General features: G+C 39.7%; 1 protein-coding gene across 11 annotated transcripts in view; it reads right to left on the bottom strand.

Annotated features, from left to right (window-relative positions):
• ptprt (protein tyrosine phosphatase receptor type T) overlaps positions 1–23,145 on the bottom strand; it is a 651,792-nt gene that overhangs the window by 31,249 nt on the left and 597,398 nt on the right. For all 11 annotated transcript variants that reach the window (XM_028812019.2, XM_051932510.1, XM_051932511.1 and 8 more), the window contains one exon: positions 17,740–17,827. In XM_028812019.2, the coding sequence (XP_028667852.1) occupies positions 17,740–17,827 (88 nt within the window). The remainder of the gene's footprint in view (positions 1–17,739; positions 17,828–23,145) is intronic.

Raw genomic sequence — 23,145 nt, 5'->3', positions numbered from 1 at the left:
TCATTTCCCAGATCTGCCGCTTGCAACAAATTGTGCTGTGCTGTTGGATAAACATGAATATCAACTCTGTCTTTGATATCTCTGTCTATCAAAACTAGTATCGCTGACAATTCGTCACATGTTGGTTTATTATATATGCAAGTGTGATCTTTCAGATTCATATAGAAATCCAAGAAAACTTCTTTGTCCAATTTTCAGATAAATTTTGTGTAGAGTGCGATACTTTTGGACGTATGGATTTGTATCCATTATTGGCTGTATAATTTCTACTATGTCCAATCGTTTAACTCTTTCGACTTTATGTTGCATTGCTTCTCCATGATTATAAATATAAACCTGACCGAATTGTGGTTTCTTTGAAATTAAGCTTTGTAGTAGCTTAATTGTTGTGGGAGCACAGATTCTCATAGTGTATGGTCCTGAATCGTGTAAATCTACATTTTCAGCATTGAATGATGTGAACGCGAACAGATTATTGTAGATTCAGATATTTTGCCTGTAGTGTTTGTGGATTTCACTTTCACCAAATAATAAATCTTTTATTTCTTGCGGATACGCCTCTTCATTGGGAAGATACACTTCTTTTCCCTGATGGCAATATGAATTAGACTATTTACAAGTCTCTGACATAAACTTTAAATATCTGTCCATATATTTCATCTGTTTTCGCGTTCCGTTATTTCATCGAGTAATAAATTCAGTTTGTTAGCGCTATTGCGATCTTTGCTATCAGTTGTTTAGACTTTCGAATTTTAGTACTTTCATAATCTCTAACCTGCTCTGCATGTGTATCACGCCAACGTTTTTGAACCTCTTTACGACGTTCTTCTTTGTCTTCTACTCTTTGTGTTTTATTTCCGCCCCCGCTTGGACCGGTTAGGTTTTCAATTCATTTCTTGGCACAAAGTCTTATCTCACGGGACTTGAAATGATCTGTCTGACAATGTCTCGCCTCATCAATCTGAAAAAGTCTTGTCTCATCCCAAACATTTTTTTTTATATAATAGAGAGATAAAAAAAAAGGAAACCCTTAGACGTCCTCTTTACTCCCAGTTAGGTCAGTGATCCCCAATGATCTTTGAACCTCCAGTTAAATCCCTGACTCCACTCTGGACACTGATCAGGTCTCCTCCTTTTTCATTTTTAACCACTGATTCCTAAGGTGACTTTAATCAGGTATCTTCACCTCCAGATTAAGAACATGACTTTCACCATCAACATGAGCTGATGTTCCTGTGTCACAATTCAGTCATTGTCTCCCATTGTAACCATAATGTACTGTATACTCAGATTTCATTTCATTCAAAATAGTGCTGCAAGAATCATCATAAGAAATTATAAGTGTGACCAAATAGCTCTAGTTCTTATATCTTTAAACTGGTTTCCAGTTAACCTTAGGGAAAATTTCAAAAGCCTCCTTCATTCATATAAAGACTTGAATAGCCTTGGGCCTACTTACCTATCTGAACTTATCATTATGTACAAACCAGAACATGCATTAAGATCTCAAGATTCCAGTCTACTAAGCATTAGTAAAACAATAGTGGGCAATCGAGTCTTTAACTGCAGTGCTCCAAAGCTGTGGAGCCATCATAAGAGTTGCCCAATATTATTTTAGTCTAGCTTACCCTCATTAGAGCTGCTGATTGGCAGTGCATGCTATATCTCTGTTTGTTAAGTCATTTACAAAAAAAAAAAAAAAAAATATGCTGTAAATGTTAAAATAATTAAGAAATGTAATAAGCCTTAACCATTCCATTGTTTTTCTTGATTCATTACTGTGGCACTTGGTGACACCGCTGCACTCCCAGTAACTGTTTAAGTGGCTGGTTGAAAACAGCAGAGATACCGAGAACCTTGGAATCCAAGGATGAAAGGATTTTGTCTTTGTTTTGACTGCCCAGCACAAACTTATAAAATATTGTACAATTCCCAGGATAGGTTGGGCAGCCAGTTGGCTCAGATCTTCAAAACTGTGACTATGATTGACTTTATCTTTTAACTTTGTCTATTACAATTAACCATGCATCCCACAGAGGTTTATTTTCTCTAGGGATTCTGCTGACTGGAGTTTTTGTTTTCCTCTCCCCCACTGTCAGCATGTTATATCTCAATAATAATATTAACAAACATGTAGTGGATTCAGAAAGTATTTGAACCCCTTCCCTTTCTGCACACTTTATTGTGTTATCGATTTCATTTTATCAATCAACACTCGATAACCCATAATGACAACTTAAAATGTTTTCATAGAGTTTGCAAATTAATTAAAAATCAAAAAACTAAAACCTTTCACTCATATACGTGTTCAGACCCTTTGTACTCCAAAGTCTGGTCAGGTCATTTGTTTTAATTATCCTTGAGGTGAATCTAGAACTGTGGCAAACTGATTGGCTGGACATCGTTGGGAAAGGCACACGTGTGTGTATATCAGGTCCCATAATTCATAATGCATCAGGACAAAAAAAAAAACAAGTCATGAAGTCCAAGGAATTCTGTGTAGACCTCTGCAATAAAAGTGTGGTGAGGCATAGATTAGGGCAAGGGGATCAAACAATTTCTAAAGCTTTGAGTGCTCCCAGTTGCGTGGTGGTATCAGTAATTATGGAATGGAAGAAGTCTGGATCCACCAGACCTCTTCAAGATTTGACCATCCAGCTAAACAAAGTAACCAAGCAAGAAGGGTTAGGCTTAGGGTTAGGGTAACAACTAAATAGTCACTGCAACAGAGCTTCAAGAGTCCTCTTCTGAGATGAGATATCCCGTTGGAAGGATAACTATCTCAGCAATCAGGTATTAACACTAAACCCGCTCTTGAGCAAAAGGCGAATGACAGCATTTCAAAGACTCTGAGAGCAGAAGGAAAACAATTCTCTGTCCTGGTGAGACAAAAATTAAACTCTTTGGTCAGAACTCTAAGCTTCATGTCTGGTGAAGAGCAGGCACTGCTCATCACCTGCCTAATACCATCCATATGGTGAAGCATTTTGGCAGCATCATGCTATGGGGGTGCTGCTCAGTGGTAGGCCAAGGGAGTCTGGTCAGAACTGAGGAAAGGATCAATGTAGCCAAATACAAAGAGGTCCTGGAAGAAAACCTGCTAGAGAGTGCATGTGACCTCAGACTGGGGCGATAGTTCAACTTTCAGCAAGACAATACCTCAAGTATACAGCCAAGACAATACTGGAGTGGCTCCAGGACACATGTCTGACTGTTCTTGAGACTAAAAGACTAGACTTAAAACTGTAACTGCTGCCAAAGACACTTCTACAAGGTAATTAGTTAAAAGTCTGAATACTTCTATAAATGAGAGTTCAGTTTTTAATTTTTTTAAATATACGGGTTATTGACTGTAAATAGATGGGCAAAAATGGCAAATGTATCCATTTAAAATTCAATCTACAACACAATAAGGTGTGCAGAAAGTAAAGCAGTCTGAATGCTTTTGGAATCCGCTGTATATTGTCAGGATCCTTACATGTCAATCAGTTTGAAGTTACTTTGTCTTGCTGTCTTTTTGAACTAAACTCTAGTTCTATGTGTGTGCATTTGGTCTGTAACTGTATTTGACCTGTAAACTTGTTACAGCACTCTGAGCCTGCACTCAGTGAAGAGCATTACAGAAAAACGCATTGAATTGAATTTGTTATGCTGGTTAGGTTCCCGAATCTCCCAGTTCAGATACCGAATCATCGTGTGATTCTTCTCTGGTCTCCTTCTCTCTCAGTTCAGCCACCGACTCCCATTGATATATTGCACCACTCATCCCACCCAAAGGTTTCTCCAGATCACCACCCTTCATGATGTCTTTGAGTGCCTCACTTCTTGGATTAGCTGGTTTATCGAGTAACGATTTCTCCCAGTTTTTCACCCTAGTTGTTTTTGTTTTTTCAAGTGCAAAAATGTTTTCTCTCTGTTGCTCTTGTCAGCCATGTGCTGCGCTTCACATTAATATAAGGGCTGCTAGAAGCTTTAATCAGTATTCCTGGGTCAATACCTCAGATGATTTAAGAGCTGCAAATCCACAGAGGGCTGGTACAGAGCACACAGAGAATTCAGATGAAAGCTCTGGACTGCTTGGTCATTAGACATTCCACAAATCTTCACATCCAGCTGCTACCCACTGCAGCCTTCGATCCAGCAGAAATCAAAAATACTGTCGGACTATTCAGCCCAGGTTGGTCAGCTCTTTGGAGCATCTAAGCTTGACAGAAGATGAGAAACACTGTGCTTTCGCATTTTTTAAAATAAATACATTTTTTCAGTTTCCTAGCCATATTAAGGATGCCTTTTCCAGAAAGTCTCTCGTCAGCTTTAACATGCACACAGCCTAATCCTCGAGGTGTGGTCAACTTCTAACATGGTATGGTCTTCCCAGTAACAGAATGCAGAAGAAAGAAAGAAAGAAAGAAAGAAAGAAAGAAAGAAAGAAAGAAAGAAAGAAAGAAAGAAAGAAAGAAAGAAAGAAAGAAAGAAAGAAAGAAAGAAAGAAACGTGGCAATCCAGTCACTGCCCATCTATGATACTAATGGGACCTCATTAAGTAGATCTCTATAAAGAAAAGGTGAAGGGTCAGGTTCCTTCAGGAGCTAAGGGACTGATTCCCTGATTCACTCCCTGCTTCGATGTGGTTGATACCGTGGCAAAACTGCAAGCATGAGCAAGGAAATGGGAGAGCTTGGGAGGGAAGTCTGGAAAGCTGTCACCAGAGTGCTCCAAATGACCATATGGGAGGCGTATTTATTTTTCTTAATCATTATGCAGGCAAAAACATTTAACACAACAGATGTCCTTGAATCCAGTGAGTTTCCAATGTTTGTGTTTCAGCAGACTGTCCAACGTAATTGCCAGGCTGCTCATTTTCTCACTACATTACAAATAAATCAATAATCTTAGGTATCATCTTCTCTCACACTGTAATTGCACGCTGGGTGGCTGAGCAGTTAGCTTTGCTGTTCCACAGCTCCAGACTTCTGTCTTAAACCCCCATCTTGTTCACTTTCTAAACGGAGTCTTCACTGTTTATTCTAAAGCAGGAGTCGCCATCTCCAGTCCTGGAGGACCACCGTGGTTGCAGGTTTTCATTCTAACACTTTTTTTAATGAGTGCCCTGTTTGTGCTGCTAATTAACTTCTTGTGAATTCATTTTAATTGTCTTCTCTTTTAAGATTTGTTCCCCTGAATTTCTTCATTGTTCCTCTGAATTGCTTCATTTCTTTCCATAAATAGCATCCAAAGAGAAATGAGATTTGAAGTGAGGAAGCCAAGAGAAGGCCAACTAAGTCAGGGCCTTAAACTCCTACCAGCTGCTTAATTAGGTGCCGATTCTTGCCATTAATTAAACCCGTTCTTTAATTCCGTAGCTTGTTGCTGCTCTCGTGGTGCATTAGCAGACATTTATGTAATTGTGGATTTTCTCTTTTCTAAGAGCAGCACTGGTCAAATGTTTGCTGACCTGAGCAGATCGTCATTCCTGAGACCATCATCTTTCTTTATTTTCAGGTATTGAGTGATGGATATCAGTGGCTTTGGCTCATTTTGTATCTCATTATTGTTTGGCTGCTAATTAAGGAATAAGAAGCAATTAAGGGGTCTTAGTTTTCAAGAGTAAGTCAATTAAAATTAGTTCAAAAGAAGTTAATTAGCAGTAAAAATAGGTCACTCATTAAGAAAAGGGTTAGAATAATAATAATAATAATTCTTTACATTTATATAGCGCTTTTCTCAGTACTCAAAGCGCTATCCACACAGGATGAAATCCTGTAGCCGCGGTGGTCCTCCAGAACTGGAGTTGGCGACCCCTGTTCTAAAGTATCATTTATCTTTTATTTATTGCAATCATGTAAAATGTTTTCATATATTTCTGCGTATTTATTATTTAGAACCTATGCACAATGTGTTCTCTTATGTTCCTTGTGTTATGTGAGTGAAGCTCGAAGAGGCGTGGCCAAGCTGATGTCACTGCTGAAGGACCGCCTTCAGCTTACTGTATATGTGAGGCTGGTGAGTAGGTCCTTCAGTAGTTCATTGTGATTGTTTGTCAAGAATGGCTTTATTCGTAAGAACTTTTTGTTCCTTGATTTTGCTTCCATCTTGGATTTACAATTTATGGATTTTGATTAAGGATTTGTTTGTTGTGAGTTTATGGCCTTTTATTGCTTTTTACTGTTTATGAATTAATTCAAATTAATTACTTTTTTATATAAAGATTCCTTGAGGACATGTTTCTGTATGTCAAAGGTTTGATGGTTTTCTTTTCTTGAGGGGTATTTTAGGACATTTAAACATTTTTGAACTTTAAATGCCTGTTCCCCGTATTTTTTAGGCCTGGACAGGTTGAAGTCGGCCAGTCAAATTTGGAGTCAATCTGCCTAGGATGAGAACAAACTTTATGCACCCCAGAAAAGACTAAGGCCTCACTCTCTTTTCTATTTTGAGCACACTTGTTCTACCTGTGTCCTCTTTTTTCTTTGGGATCTTTAATTTTTTTCTCCCAAAGACATGGGTGTTAGAGTAGCTGGTTTCACTAAATTAGTCCAGTGTGAGTAAGCAAGTTCTACATCTGTTTCAAGGATAGGCCCTAGCCACCCACGACCCTGAAAAGAACAATGTGGGTTAAAGAATGACTGGAACAATGGGTGTGAAGAGATGCGGGTTGCTTTGTTATCAAAATCTTTTTGAAAATACAGAATATATCACCCATCCATCCATTCATTTTCTGTAACCCAGAAGAAGATCACAGATAGTATTGTGCAGTGTTTCAGTGGGGGTACCTCATATGGCTCACGTTCACATTCTCACACTCACTGTTGACTACATTAGCTTTATCAGTCCTCTTAACAACCTTTTTGTAACTGTGAGAGCAAACATCTAAAAGTTATGGACAACTCAAACTGGTGCCCAAGTACAAGTACTATAATGTACCTCACAACATGTGGCTAATGGCTGAATTTTAGGACATTATGTAGGTGTAGACCACATTTTTTAAACATATGGCTTGGATCTAAAACAATATATCAAATCAACAAACATATTTTTCTGTTCTGTAAACAGCTTTTGTAGTGAATGCTAGAAGCTATGCAGGGTTGCTAACAGTCAATAGATGGCGGTGAAGGAAAAAACTCTTGTCACTGGACTGCGATATAATGCTAGTAGGTGTAGACCACATTTTTTAAACATATGGCTTGGATCTAAAACAATATATCAAATCAACAAACATATTTTTCTGTTCTGTAAACAGCTTTTGTAGTGAATGCTAGAAGCTATGCAGGGTTGCTAACAGTCAATAGATGGCGGTGAAGAAAAAAACTCTTGTCACTGGACTGCGATATAATGCTACAATATTTCTTGTTGTGCCAGCATGCTGCCTGATGTACAAATCAATCAAGCTTTATTTTCTATAACCTATTCTATCTAAAGCATCAGGCACAACAGTAAACAATATATATATATATATATATATATATATGTATATATATATATATATATATATATATACATACAGTGGCGCAGTGGGTAGCGCTGCTGCCTCGCGGTTGGGAGATCTGGGGACCTGTGTGGAGTTTGCATGTTCTCCCCGTGTCTGTGTGGGTTTCCTCCGGGGGCTCCGGTTTCCTCCCACAGTCCAAAGTCATGCAGGTTAGGTGGATTGGCGATTCTAAATTGGCCCTAGTGTGTGCTTGGTGTGTGGGTGTGTTTGTGTGTGTCCTTAGGTGGGTTGGCACCCTGCCCAGGATTGGTTCCCTGCCTTGTGCCCTGTGTTGGCTGGGATTAGCTCCAGCAGACCCCCGTGACCCTGTGTTCGGATTCAGCGGGTTGGAAAATGGATGGATGGATGGATATATATATATATATATATATATATATACTGTATATATAATTTACATCCATCAATCAATTTTCTAGCCCCTTCAGTCCAGTACACAATCTCTGGGGTCTTACACTTCTCGGCAAGTCTTGGGCACAAAGCAGGAACTAACCCAGGATGGATACTCTATATATACATTTATTTTCTGAACCCACTACATTTACTAGAAACCAAAAGAGAGCTGGAGTGTGTCCCTATACAATTGGAAAATGCACTGGTTAGGAGGAGAGTCCACTGTCACCCACACCACCTGGCATTTCTGGACACAGGAGAACCCCAAGAGAACCCAAAGAAGACACGTCAACTCCACATAAAAACTCAGACTTTGTGCCATGCATTATGAGGCAGCAAAGGTTCTTGCTGTGCCAGCCTGCTGCACTACTGTAAAGATTAATCATCTGTATTTTATAAAGTCTCTATTCTGTCAGTCTAGGGAAGCTCAGCAGGATTAAAGAATAAGGGTCCAGGAGATGAAATGTAATCTAAAAATAAGCCAAAGGTCAAAACCAGGAAATCAATAGATCAAAACGGCAAACTCAAAACACTAAACTAAATCGTTGTCAGAAGCTGAAAAGCTTAAAAATTAAAGTACCTGAGCAGTAAATCACAAAAAGCACACAAGAAGGTTTGTTTGATAACCACGATTGTGGACAACCAGGACGTTCATGGTGCTGACCTTTATTATTTCATTACAGTGACGTCACGAGTCACACACTACTGGTCATCCCCGCAAGGCAATGACCAAAAACAATCAGTTCATAAAATAAAATAAACACCTTCAAATCTAAACTGAATGTTGAAAATAATTGACAGAATCAAAATCTATGATAGAAAAACTGCAGAAGGGAAGAAAAAAACATGAAATAAATAAAGAATAACAGGAATATTTTTAAATGTAACCGGATTATAACAGACTCCTTGACACAAAGTACTATTATTAGGCACAAACAGAAATATTTTTAAAAGTGTATTGCAATACACTTTCATAGATGGATTGGCACCCCATTCGAAATGGATTCCATTCCGTTCCCTGAATGGGAGGCTAATATAATGGATGATGACGAAGACAGGCATGGCATAGATATGGCATCCTGGCAACAAGAGAGGAAAAGGCCTTACCCAGCCAGGAGGCCAGAAAAAATGTTTAACCATAGGAGGCTGCCTCCCATGCTTATGCCATTAGAACACTTTAGACGAGAACAGGCCATTCAGCCCAACAAAGCTCGCCAGTCCTATCCATTTATTTCTTCCAAAAACAACATCAAGTCGAGTTTTGAAAGTCCCTAAAATCTTACTGTCTACCACACTACTTGGTAGCTTATTACAAGTGTCTATCGTTCATTGTGTAAAGAAAAACTTCCTAATGTTTGTGCGAAATTTACTCATAACAAGATTCCAACTACAGTCTTATGAAAAAGTTTGGGAACCCCTCTCAGCCTGCATAATAATTTATTTTCAACAAAAAAGATAACAGTGGTATGTCTTTCATTTCCTTTGAATATCTGAGTACTGCTGTGTTTTCCGAACAAAGATTTTTAGTGAAGCAGTATTTAGTTGTATGAAGTTAAATCAAATGTGAAAAACTGGCTGTGCAAAAATGTGGGTCCTCTTGTAATTTTGCTGATTTGAATGCATGTAACTGCTCAATACTGATTACTTGTAACACCAACTTGGCTGGATGAGCTCATTAAGCCTTGAACTTCATAGACTGGTGTGTCAGATCATGAGATATAAAGGTATTTAAGGTGGTCAATTGCAAGTTGTGCTTCCCTTTGACTCTCCTCTGAAGAGTGACAGTATGAGATCCTCAAAGCATCTCTCAAAACATCTGAAAACAAACATTGTTCAGTCTCCTGGTTTAGGGGAAGGCTACAAAAAGCCATCTCAGAGGTTTAAACTGTCAGTTTAAACTGTAAGGAATGGAATCAGGAAATGGAAGGCCACAGGCACAGTTGTTGTTAAACCCAGCAGGTCTGGCAGGCCAAGAAAAATACAGGAGCGGCATATGCACAGGATTGTAAGAATGGTTACAGACAACCCACAGATCACCTCCAAAGACCTGCAAGAACATCTTGCTGCAGATGGTGTATCTGTACATCGTTCTACAATTCAGCGCAATTTGCACAAAGAACATCTGTATGGCAGGGTGATGAGAAAGAAGCCCTTTCTGCACTCACGCCACAAACAGAGTCGCTTGTTGTATGTAAATGCTCATTTAGACAAGCCAGATTCATTTTGGAACAAAGTGCTTTGGACTGATGAGACAAAAAGTGAGTTATTTGGTCATAACAAAAAGCGCTTTTCATGGCGGAAGAAGAACACCGCATTCCAAGAAAAACACCTGCTACCTACTGTCAAATTTGGTGGAGTTTCCATTATGCTGTGAGGCTGTGTGGTTAGTTCAGGGATTGGGGCCCTTGTTAAAGTTGAGGGTCAGATGAATTCAACCCAATAGATAGATAGATAGATAGATAGATAGATAGATAGATAGATAGATAGATAGATAGATAGATAGATAGATAGATAGATAGATAGATAGATAGATAGATAGATAGATAGATAGATAGATAGATAGATAGATAGATAGATAGATAGATAGATAGATAGATAGATAGATAGATAGATAGATAGATAGATAGATACTTTATTAATCCCGATGGGAATATCAACAAATTCTTCAGGATAATGTTCAAGCATCAGGCACAAAGTTGAAATTACACAGGGTTTGAATATTCCAACAAGACAATGACCCAAAACACAGTTCTAAATCTACAAAGGCATTCATGCAGAGGGAGAAGTAGAATGTTCTGGAATGGCCGTCACAGTCCCCTGACTTGAATATCATCGAAAATCTATGGGATGATTTGAAGCAGGCTGTCCATGCTCAGCAGCCATCAAGTTTAACTGAACTGGAGAGATTTTGTATGGAAGAATGGTCAAAAATACCTCCATCCAGAATCCAGACACTCATCAAAGGCTAAATGAGGCGTCTAGAGGCTGTTATATTTGCAAAAGGAAGCTCAACTAAGTATTGATGTCGTATCTCTGTCCAAATTTATGCACCGGTCTAATTTTGTTATGATGCATATTGCATATTTTCTGTTAATCCAATAAACTTAATGTCACTGCTGAAATACTACTGTGTCCATAAGGCATGTCATATATTAAAAGGAAGTTGCTACTTTGAAAGGTCAGCCATTGGTAAACAAAAATCCAAAGAATTAAGTGGGGTTCCCAAACTTATTCATGTGACTGTATGTCCCCGTGTCCTTGATGAACTCATTTTAAAATAACAGTCTCGATCCACTGGGTGGTGATATCTATCTTGGCAAGTCTCTGTCTGCACAGTCATAGTTCAACATGGGAATATTGGTTCTATAGGGCTACCCTGTTGGGTTTCATGGGTGCCACCGGGGAAGCTGTTGGAAACCTGCTCTTCTAGGATTGTTCTACCTGACCTGGAAGTGCTTCCTGAAGGCAATGACTTGGTCCCGGAAGTACTCATTTCAGGTTTAAAAGGGAGCTCTAAATGTCGTCCAGGCACTTGGAGTCAGGAGAGGAGGAGGTCAACAGTAGCCTGGGAGGACTGGAGGACAAAGAGAAGGATTGTGCTGGGACTGAGTAAAAGAGACCTGCAAAGTGGTAGCATTGTGTTAATAGAACACTTATTTGAACCTGGGACTGTGTGTGGTCTAGTTGTGTCTGATTTTGGGGCTCAGTGACACCCACTATGGGCCACACTTGTTCGACTTACCATAGAACTACTGTACTTCAAATGAAGATGGAATGGTTAGATTGATCCTTCTAGGTACCCCCTTTTTATCCCTTTTAAATCCAATGTAGGGAAACTGGAAACCAGACTCAAGAAACTAAGCAGAAATCAGTCATGCATGGGACACCAGTAGACACAATCCACTAGAAGCCAACACAAGTACACATGTTACATAAAAATGTACATATGAAAAAAATCACAATTCAAATAAATGACACACAGAAATTGATTAACTATTTATCAGGCATGTAAAAGAAGGGATGAGTTTCACCATTATTGCTGCTCTAGCTTCATCTGAAAAAGTGGAAGTAATCAAATAAATGTGCTTAGCAGTCACACTAGATAAGTCCATAAGCTTGGCCTCAGTGTCCTATTTGCTTATTCGATAATCAAGTACATTGTGGATTCTCTCATGCTTTGTCTTTGCTTACACATTTGTATGGATAGACACACTTCTAGGTAAGGACTACCTGTCCTAGTTCAGGTGGCAGGTCCCCATGTGTTCATTACTGTGTCTAAGTGAAAATAATGCACATCTCAATGTGTCAGTGTATAATATGGAGGGAGAGGAGCTGATCATGATGTTTGTCACAATGCAATCACCAAGTGAGAGGAAGAGTAAATATCCAAAAGCTACAGTTTTGGTTATTTAATAAAAATAAAAATGCGTGAACATGATTAAAAAAATTAAGGAAAACCCTAAAACAGTAAATTATAGTTTAATGAGGAAGAAAATGATATATCAAGGTCATGAGAAATGTGGCAACACTGTCACGTCATCCACATGTAATCGAGGCTACTCTTCTAACAGGAATCGTAAAGGGAGAGGATGTTGATGTTGATTTCCAATGAACTCCCTTTTCAATTCAACTGCAATTTCCAGTATGTCTTGCATTTGTAATGTCCATTAATAAAGCGCAAAGACAATCATTTAAAGTTACCAGAGTTTACCTCAAAGAACCATGTTGTTCACACAGCCAGTTAAAGTAGAACAGGATCAGGAAAGAATTTATATGTTCTTGCTCCTAATGCCAAAATGAAAAACGTTGTGTATCATAAGACATTCTAAATTATTTGTAGCAACTATAATCCGTTATTCATTAATAATGGCAGTTTGAATTTTGAACAATATTCGAATAACACATTACCGTATATACTCACATTTAAGTTTTCCCGCATATACGTCAGGACCTGATTTTACTGTATCATTTCGGGTTTTTTATAATGGTGGTCGTATAAGTCGAATGCGGAAAACTCACGCCATTGGTCCAAGAGATTATGCTATGCTAACGTCCACCTGAGAGAGTAACCACGGAGCACACGGCCTTTGTTTGTATGTATGGTGTATATGTGACCACACAGTAATACCCGAACTATTCTGAAACGACGATTGCACTATTTTGTGTTTTTTGTATCTGACACCCTCATACACTTTTATCGTAAGAGCATCCCTTATCTACGATAGAGCGTTCGAACAGAAGAAAATATGAAGCTGGTATTAAATTAAAAGTCGTTGAAGTGGCTAAATAAATTAGTAACTGTGCAGCTACAACAAAACTCAATGTGTCTGAGAAACTGGTGCAAAACTGGAGGAAGCAAAAAAATTTAAGTGTCATATTTATGAACGGGGTCTGGTTTTATGATATATTTTTCGGGTTTCAAGACCCGACTTATATGCGAGTATATACAGTTAGGTCCATAACTATCTGGACAGAGACAACTTGTTTCTAATTTTGGTTCTGTACATTACCACAATGAATTTTAAATGAAACAACTCAGATGCAGTTGAAGTGCAGACTTTCAGCTTTAATTCAGTGGGGTGAACAAAACGATTGCATAAAAATGTGAGGCAACTAAAGCATTTTTTAACAAAATCCCTTCATTTCAGGGGCTCAAAAGTAATTGGACAATTGACTCAAAGGCTATTTCATGGGCAGGTGTGAGAGTTATGACATCGTTATGTCATTATCAATTAAGCAGATAAAAGGCTTGGAGTTGATTTGAGGTGTGGTGCTTGCATGTGGAAGATTTTGCTGTGAACAGACAACATGCGGTCAAAGGAGCTCTCCATGCAGGTGAAAGAAGTCATCCTTAAGCTGTGAAAACAGAAAAAACCCATCCGAGAAATTGCTACAATATTACGAGTGGCAAAATCTACAGTTTGGTACATCCTGAGAAAGAAAGCAAGCACTGGTGAACTCAGCAACGCAAAAAGACCTGGACATCCATGGAAGACAACAGTGGTGGATGATCGCAGAATCATTTCCATGGTGAAGAGAAACCCCTTCACAACAGCCAACCAAGTGAACAACACTCTCCAGGGGGTAGGCGTATCGATATCGGACAAGTCCACCATAAAGAGAAGACTGCATGAAAGTAAATACAGAGGGTGCACTGCAAGGTGCAAGCCACTCATAAGCTTCAAGAATAGAAAGGCTAGATTGGACTTTGCTAAAGAACATCTAAAAAAGCCAGCACAGTTCTGCAAAAACATTCTTTGGACAGATGAAACCAAGATCAGCCTCTACCAGAATGATGGCAAGAAAAAAGTATGGAGAAGGCGTGGAACAGCTCATTATCCAAAGCATACCACATCATCTGTAAAACACGGTGGAGGCAGTGTGATGGCTTGGGCATGCATGGCTGCCAGTGGCACTGGGACACTAGTGTTTATTGATGATGTGACACAGGACAGAAGCAGCCGAATGAATTCTGAGGTGTTCAGAGACATACTGTCTGCTCAAATCCAGCTAAATGCAGTCAAACTGATTGGGTGGCGTTTCATGATACAGATGGACAATGACCCAAAACATACAGCCAAAGCAACCCAGGAGTTTATTAAAGCAAAGAAGTGGAAAATTCTTGAATGGCCAAGTCAGTCACCTGATCTTAACCCAATTGAGCAGGCATTTCACTTGTTGAAGACTAAACTTCAGACAGAAAGGCCCACAAACAAACAGCAACTGAAAGCCGCTGCAGTAAAGGCCTGGCAGAGCATTAAAAAGGAGGAAACCCAGCATCTGGTGATGTCCAGGAGTTCAAGACTTCAGGCTGTCATTGCCAGCAAAGGGTTTTCAACCAAGTATTAGAAATGAACATTTTATTTCACCCAACCATCCATCCATTTCCTAACCCGTTGAATCCGAACACAGGGTCACGGGGGTCTGCTGGAGCCAATCCCAGCCAACATAGGGCACAAGGCAGGAAACAATCCCGGGCAGGGTGCCAACCCACCGCAGACATTTTATTTCCAGTTATTTAATTTGTCCAATTACTTTTGAGCCCCTGAAATGGAGGGATTGTGTTAAAAAATTGCTTTAGTTGCCTCACATTTTTATGCAATCGTTTTGTTCACCCCACTGAATTAAAGCTGAAAGTCTGCACTTCAACTGCATCTGAGATGTTTCATTTAAAATTCATTGTGGTAATGTACAGAACCAAAATTAGAAAAAAGTTGTTTCTCTGCAAATATTTATGGACCTAACTGTACGGTAACTGAAAAATAATAAATGGAAACTGTTTCACTTTTTTCTAATTGAAGCGACAGCCGGGTATCCCTGCTAGTACAAAATGATGTGGAAATGCGTTTCAAAAAACTGAATTACAGTTCAGACCTTCACATACAGAAAACTTTGCATCCTGGCACCATACCTTATGTGAAATAGAGCAACAACAGGTAAGAGTTATGTTAGTTCAAAGCATACATACTATAATGATGTAATGAAAAGTTAACAGTACATGAACATTTTGATTGAAAACAGCAGAAAGAAACTCATTTATAAATGTGACTCAAAAATGATTTATTAGCTTATGTGACACATGAGCAACTGCTGTTTTCATGGGACTACTGTGGAGCTTAGGCAGCTATTTAGGAACTGATTATTTTGAGAGGAAAATGAAGAAATGCTTTGGCAGATCGAGTAACGCTCGTTGCAGCGCTAAGCAGAATGGGATGGGACGGCTAACTCTGAGATGCCCACAGCTAACTATGCTACCAAGGATAATGTTACATACCCCAACCTTCTTTTTCCATCTCCCCCTGAGCTCCATTACTGACCCCTGAGCTCCCTCTCCGCTCTCTCCTGTGTCCCTGCAATGCTGAACAGGATTAAGGGGTTTTGAGAATGGCCTTTTCTGTTATACCAGCAAGCCCGCGATTCTCGAAAGAATCGCAAATCCAAGAATGGCAATCACTTTGTGTTCCCTCAGATACTTGGAGGGATGAAAATATCATGGAGGGTGGGTGTGTCCTGGGAAAGTTCATTTAATTAAATAAACATATTTGTTGGAGCTGTGACTCAGTTGTAGGCGCCTTCGTTTATTGTTTTTAGCCATGCAGTTTCGTTTTTGTGTCTCTATGGCTGTGTCGTCAGCGAGAAGTCGTTTGCTGATGGCGGCGGATTCGCGTGCTGAAGTGGCCATGTCGGCGGATCCGGGCATGGAGGGCTACATTACTAAACGAACGTGGTATATGCGGTGGTGTGGGCGGTCGCGTTCGGGCGGCTGTACAACCTGGCGTGCACGCTTTACCTCTGGTTTAGTTTACAGCTCGTATCCATGGTAAAGTTGTCATTTAATTAAATAAACATATTTGTACTAAAGCGGTGTCTTTGTGTGGGCACCTTCGTTCATTCATTCTATCCATACGGGCTCATTTTTGTATTTCCGTTAGTTGAGCAGTTTCTTTTCAGAGCCGTGACTCCGTTAGCTATAAGTCGTTTACTGTTAGGAATTATAATCGCACTTATGTTTAATATGGAGCGTTCATTTATTGTGGCTGGCCTGTTAATAATGTATTACTGTAATACTGTAATGTGATTCAAATATGCTGTGTAGTCTGGACCTTTGTGGATTCCGTACTGTAATACTGTAATGTGATTCAAATATGCTGTGTAGTCTGGACGTCTGGGGATTCCGTACTGTAATACTGTAATGTGATTCAAATATGCTGTGTAGTCTGGACGTCTGGGGATTCCGTACTGTAATACTGTAATGTGATTCACATATGCGCTAAATCGTTTCGTTTTTGTTTTCTCCGTGGCTGTGTCGTTAGCTATGGGCTCGGATTTGTATTTCCGTTGGTTGAGCTGTTTCGTTTCTGAGCCATGACTCCTTTGCCTGGGAGCTGTTTCGTTTTTGAGCCGTGACTCCTCTGCCTGTGGTGTTTCAGAAGCGCGTTGTAGGCGGCAGTGCACGTGCGCTTTGAAGTCTGGACATCTGGGGATTCCGTACTGTAATACCGTAATGTGATTCAAATATGCGCTGAATCGTTTCATTTCTGTTTTCTCTGTGGCTGTGTCGTTAGCTATGGGCTCGGATTTGTACAGTATAGAAAACAGCTGAGTCTGGTACATCCAATCTGTGTTTTCTGTGGCTTTGTCATATCACACTGGTAGGCAATTCGTGACATCCGGTTTACAACGTTCTCTTCTCTGTGGCTGTGTCGTTAGCTATGGGCGGGCTCATTGCAGTGCGGCAGTGCGCGTGCGCCTCGATGCGCCCTGTGCCCAGCGCCCTGCGTCCATATCCGGTTTACAACCTTCAGTTAGTAATATGGATACATTTGGCTTTGAACCGGATTATGTAAATTTAATAATAAATGGATGGACAATAATAATACTGTTCATACTGTATGTGTGAACACCACTGAGCTGCACATTGGTGTGATGTGACCCAGGGCCAAATGTCAAAGGCCTACTGTTCATTTAGGAATAGCAGATGAATAACAAGCAGCAATCCAGTAGGAGGCAGCATACTCAACCTGCAAGATTTATAGTGAGGTCAGTGATTTAGGCAGAACAGAGAGCGTCTGTGACAAAGGAATTTACAGGCCAAGCAGACAAACTCTGCCACCCCCTGACAGCTACCTGCTTGTTTATTTAGGCTTGAGAGAACTGGAAAGCCACTCAGTTATGTCTTGTATGTTAATTCCTGTCTACGTGAGTGTGGAGATTTTATGTGATATAGATGAAAGTGCCCCTCAGCAGGCATGTGTGTGTGGGCATATACAGCATGTAGCTCAGGTTTCACATGATATTCCTGATCCTGTGCCTTTTTTGACTCAAATGTCTGCACAAATGCATTAAACTCCAGGACTCACATGCAATGATGTTGCCATAACGGTTTTTGTTACGGTTCTCATCTTTTTTGGCAGTGTCCCAGGGTGCTGTCTGTCCTTCAGGAAGACCCTACAAAGCAAAAGAAAGGAGACAGACATTACACAAAGCTATTCCCTGAAAAAAGTAAGTCCATAAGCAAAACCAAGTAGGACAGAAAAAGTGTGCCAGCTGGCAAGAGGGCAGTGCAAGGAGTTCTCCCGAGTCTGCTCGCCCAGCACACTGTCCCTGGCAGATTTAATAGTAGAGAAACAGAAGTTGGTTTTGCCTGTTATGCATACATGAAAGAACATCCACTTAAAAAACGACAACCAATAACCGCTGATAAGTGCAGCAATAAATCTGTGACTGCTGACAATAGTGGGAGCACCGCTTAGCAAGGCAATGCATCCTGGCTTTGCTAAACAAGCGAGGGCATCAAAAGAGAAGAGCTGCCATTTTTCACTATTAAGGTAGTTAAGCTCACTCAGCACTGTGTTACAGAGGCAATATCCAAATCTGTGCTGCAAGCACACCTCCATCTCTCATGCTTTTCTTCTGCTTTTTTAATTATGCTCTGGAGAGTCATTTTCTCCAAAATTTCTAATACAACACTTCATAGAGATATTCTTATTTTTGGCAACAATATTTATACTCCAGTCCAAACAATATACATACCCAAGTGGGACTGTGTCAGGAGCATTTCTTTTAAATGCAGAAAAGACAAACCTGTGTTATGTGGGTCTGCTGTCGTGTTTTGAAAAAGATAGTCATTCAATGGTCAAATATGAGCAATTTGCAGACACACCTAAAAAACAAACAATCCATGCCCTTTCATTTGATGCCTTTGGCTTCACCGTTGGCCTCCCTAAACACATCCACGCTGTGTAAGTGTTTGAAAACGACTGATTATACTTTTGTCAAGTCTGGGGATTATAAGCAGTTACAACTTGTAGTCTTTAATTTGTTTGTTATTCATAAGATACCACTTGCAGTAAAATCCTTATTTACATTATACATTTGGTCTGTTTAAATAAAAAGTGACACTCTTTGTTTCAATTGTTTAAAAAAGTATTTTAAACATCTGCATGTTTTGAATGCTAGCACTGGTAGTGCTGAGGATCTCATCAGACTTTCTTCTTCTGCTAGGAAATTTGGTGTCATTTTTTATTCTTCCCTTTCTTATTCTACCCACATTCATCACAATAAAAAAAACGTTCTTGCTTCCATCTCCATAACATACCTCGTGTTTGCTCATTCGTCACTTTTCCAATGTTGAGAAACATGTCCATGCTTCTATCACATCCTGCATCGACTGCTCTAACTCCCTCTTCTAATCTCGTATCACAGCTCCATTTGATTCAGACTCCGCTGCAAGAGTCCTTACACAAACCAACAACAGTGAGTAAGAACAGCCATCCTGCTCCACCGTCCCACAGGACTGAGTATTAAATTCTACTAATAACCTATAAAGCTTTAAGTGGCCTTGCACCAGACTGTCTCAGTACCCAACATCACTACTCTTCTGTGCTCCCACTAAGGTCCTCTTGCAATCCTCTTATACCATGAAACTAACCTGCACTCTTCGGGTGACCGAGCCTTCAGCTGTGTAGCACCCAGACTTTGGAATGACCTCCTTAAATTAATGAAATCAGACGACTCAATTCATTCAACTGTAAACCCCTTTGTTCAGGAAGTCATTGAACTCACCCTGACATCCTGACCCTTCTTTCAGTTGAACCTCTCTGTCCAGGTGCCCAAGAAGAATTGCGTTGGCATCACAAATTATTTTTTCAGGGTTTTCTTGTAGTGTTCGTATTTTTGTATTTTATTCGGGTTTGCAGTCACTTATTCTATTTTAATGCTTTGTTTATCCTGTATTTATCTTTATTTAGTTATTTTATGCAGATATTATTTCTATCCAAAAGTTGTAAATGCCCTGTTACCCTTTCTGAATTTTTGCAAAGAGTTTTGAGCATGGGACAGGTGATATTTAAATAAAATGTATTATTATTATTATTGAACTGGTAGCACTATTTAAATAAAAAATTGCATCTTTTGTTTAAATAAAAAAAATCACATTTTCATATACAGTAAAAATGTATTTAAACCATTTGTTTAACTGAAAAAAAAATCTAACACAACAGTACCTTATATGACACACATGTATAACTATGAGATTTTTCATTGATTACTTGAGTAGAACCTGGCATACCTCCACAAACAAGCAAACAGACTTTTTAAAAGATGAGGGAATTCAGCCCACAATTAGTTCTCAGCTCCAAGTCACATAGTTTTTTGCAAAAAAAAGATTTACTAGTCTACCCTTTCCACCAATGATTCCAAATTTTAGCACCAGCAATGCTGAACTGGGTTTGGCAGCTTACTAATGGACTGATGGGTGGATGGACTTACAGGTCTCCGCTGTGCTACTCTAACAGCTAAGTGGGTAGAACAGTGAAATCAGGAGTCTCTGCCGTCTGTATGGAAAAAATGAAGCAAGACTTGCATAGATGGCCAACCCTTCATTTCACTTTAACTGGAAGAATTAACATTGTTAAGATGAATATCCTTCCCAAGCTTCTCTTTTTATTTCAAAACATTCCAATATACATCAATAGATCATTTTTCAAGAAATTAGACTCAACCATAACCTCATTTATTTGGAATTCAAAATATCCATGTATTCAAAAGATGACCCTACAAAGACCTAAGACAGATGGGTAGCATGGCTCTACCTAACTTTCAATTTAATTACTTGGCAGCAAATATATAATCTATAAAAACATGGACACGGACATAAATAGATGAACATATGCAGGCTTGGTCCACAATAGAAATGAAATCCTACAGTACTTATTTCAACACCATCCAACCTATGCTCCTTAGGGACAAGCTGTCAGAGATGGGAGTAGATTCATACCTGGTGGCATGGATCGTGGACTATCTTACAGACAGACCTCAGTATGTGCATCTCAGGAACTGCAGGTTTGACATTGTGGTCAGCAATACAGGAGCGCCGCAGGGGACTGTCCTGTTCAGCCTATATATATTGGACTTCCAATACAACTCGGAGTCCTGCCACGTGCAAAAGTTCGCTGACGACACTGCTATCGTGGGCTGCTTCAGGAATGGGCAGGAAGAGGAGTATAGGAACTTAATCAAGGACTTTGTTAAATGGTGCGACTCAAACCACCTACAACTGAAAACCAGCAAAACCAAGGAGCTGGTGGTGGATTTTAGGAGGATTTTAGGAGGCCCAGGCCCCTCATGGACCCCATAATCATCAGAGGTGACTGTGTGCAGAGGGTGCAAACCTATAAATACCTGGGAGTGCAGATGGATGATAAATTGGACTGGACTGCCAATACTGATGCTCTGTGTAAGAAAGGACAGAGCCGACTATACTTCCTTAGAAGGCTGGCGTCCTTCAACATCTGCAATAAGATGCTGCAGATGTTCTATCAGACGATTGTGGCGAGTGCCCTCTTCTATGGTTGTGTGCTGGGGAGGCAGCATAAAGAAGAGAGACGCCTCACGCCTGGACAAACTGGTTTAGGAAGGCAGGCTCTATTGTAGGCATGGAGCTGGACAGTTTGACATCTGTGGCAGAGCGACGGGCACTGAGAAGGCTCCTGTCAATAATGGAGAATCCACTGCATCCACTAATCAGTGTCATCTCCAGACAGAGGAGCAGCTTCAGTGACAGACTGCTGTCACCGTCCTGCTTCACTGACAGACTGAGGAGATCGTTCCTCCCCCACACTATGCGACTCTTCAATTCCACCCGGTTGGGGGGGTAAATGTTAAAATTATACAAAAATATTGTCTGTCTGTATACCTGCATTTTTATCGGCATTGTTATCACTCTTTAATTTAATATTGTTCTTTATCAGTATGCTGCTGCTGGAGTATGTGAATTTCCCCTTGGGATTAATAAAGTATCTATCTATCTATCTATCTATCTATCTATCTATCTATCTATCTATCTATCTATCTATCTATCTATCTATCTATCTATCTATCTATCTATCTATCTATCTATCTATCTATCTATCTATCTATCTATCTATCTATCTATCTATCTATCTATCTATCTATCTATCTATCTATCTATCTATCTTATTTATATCCTTTGCTTTGCACCCAATAAATACAAGTTATCGCCAATATACTAACAACCCAATTGTGCTTCACTCACTCAGAATATGGAACCAATGTAGGAAATACTTCAAGACAGAGAAGTTTTTATCTGTGACGAGAACCACCTTTTTCCACCCTCCCAAACGTATACAGTTTTTAATGTCTGGAAAACATTTGTAATTAAATCACTTAGAGATCTGTACATAGACAACGTCTTCGCATCCTATGAACAATTACATTCCAAATGTAACTTTCCAGCAGCACATTTCTTTCACTACCTTCAAATGAGAAACTTTGTTAAACAGAACCTGCCCAGAAATCTCTGCCACAAGAAGATCTTTCTAAAATTCATCCTTCCATTTTCTCCACCTTCTTCTTCCTGCACTATCAGATGTAAAGTGGAAGGAAATTTTGTAAGTGAGACGTTATGGTTCCAGCATCTCGGATACAGCTACCTTCTGGGAATATTCAGGAATACAGTCTGTATGATTTATGGAGAAGGGTGCAATAAACGGATTGGCAGTTTTATTTGGTGAAAAAAAAGTTTTGAACAAAAGAGTTCAGAGCAGAATGGCCTTTCTCGTTTAAGCTAAAAGAAAGTCCAGAAATAACTCAAATGATGGTTGTTTATAATGCTGGTGTGTAGAGATACATCTGTGAACACAGATGCTGGACATGTTGGGCCTTGAAGAAGATGGGATATTATAGAAAAAGACTGCATCGGGTTGCAGTCCTTCTAGCTGTGAACAGGAAAATGAGGCTACATTGGGAATCTAATCACCAAAACTAAGCAATTGAATACTAAAAAAATGCACCTGGTTGATGAATTTCTATTGTTGCTGCAATACACAAACATTCAGGTCAGAAATTGTCATAAACAGTGTGAATCCATCAAACTACCTTGCCTTGTGTGAACAGTGCGTGAAAGTGGTGGTCCTTTAATGGTATGTGGAATGTTAGCTGACAAACATCTAATACAGTACCTACTGAACATCATCTGAATACCACAGTGTACCAAAGAATTGTTGTTGACTATGTGCATCGTTTAAGGCCTTAGTCTACCTTTTAAATGTTTTGCTAGGCTCAGATGGCCTGCGGAAGAGACCAGGTCCACCTGATTTTTGGTTCCAACCAACCTCTATGTATCACCTGTTTACAACAGAATTAGTGAGAGACTGCAAAGACAATGTTAAAAGGAATAGTAGACACACATGAATTCAAGTCGTTATCTAAAATTCTCAAATGTGGTTGCCAAAAACCAGAGAGCA

This window comes from Erpetoichthys calabaricus, chromosome 10 (assembly GCF_900747795.2).
Source record: "Erpetoichthys calabaricus chromosome 10, fErpCal1.3, whole genome shotgun sequence".
Lineage (NCBI taxonomy): Eukaryota > Metazoa > Chordata > Cladistia > Polypteriformes > Polypteridae > Erpetoichthys > Erpetoichthys calabaricus.
This window is presented reverse-complemented; position numbering and strand designations above follow the sequence as displayed.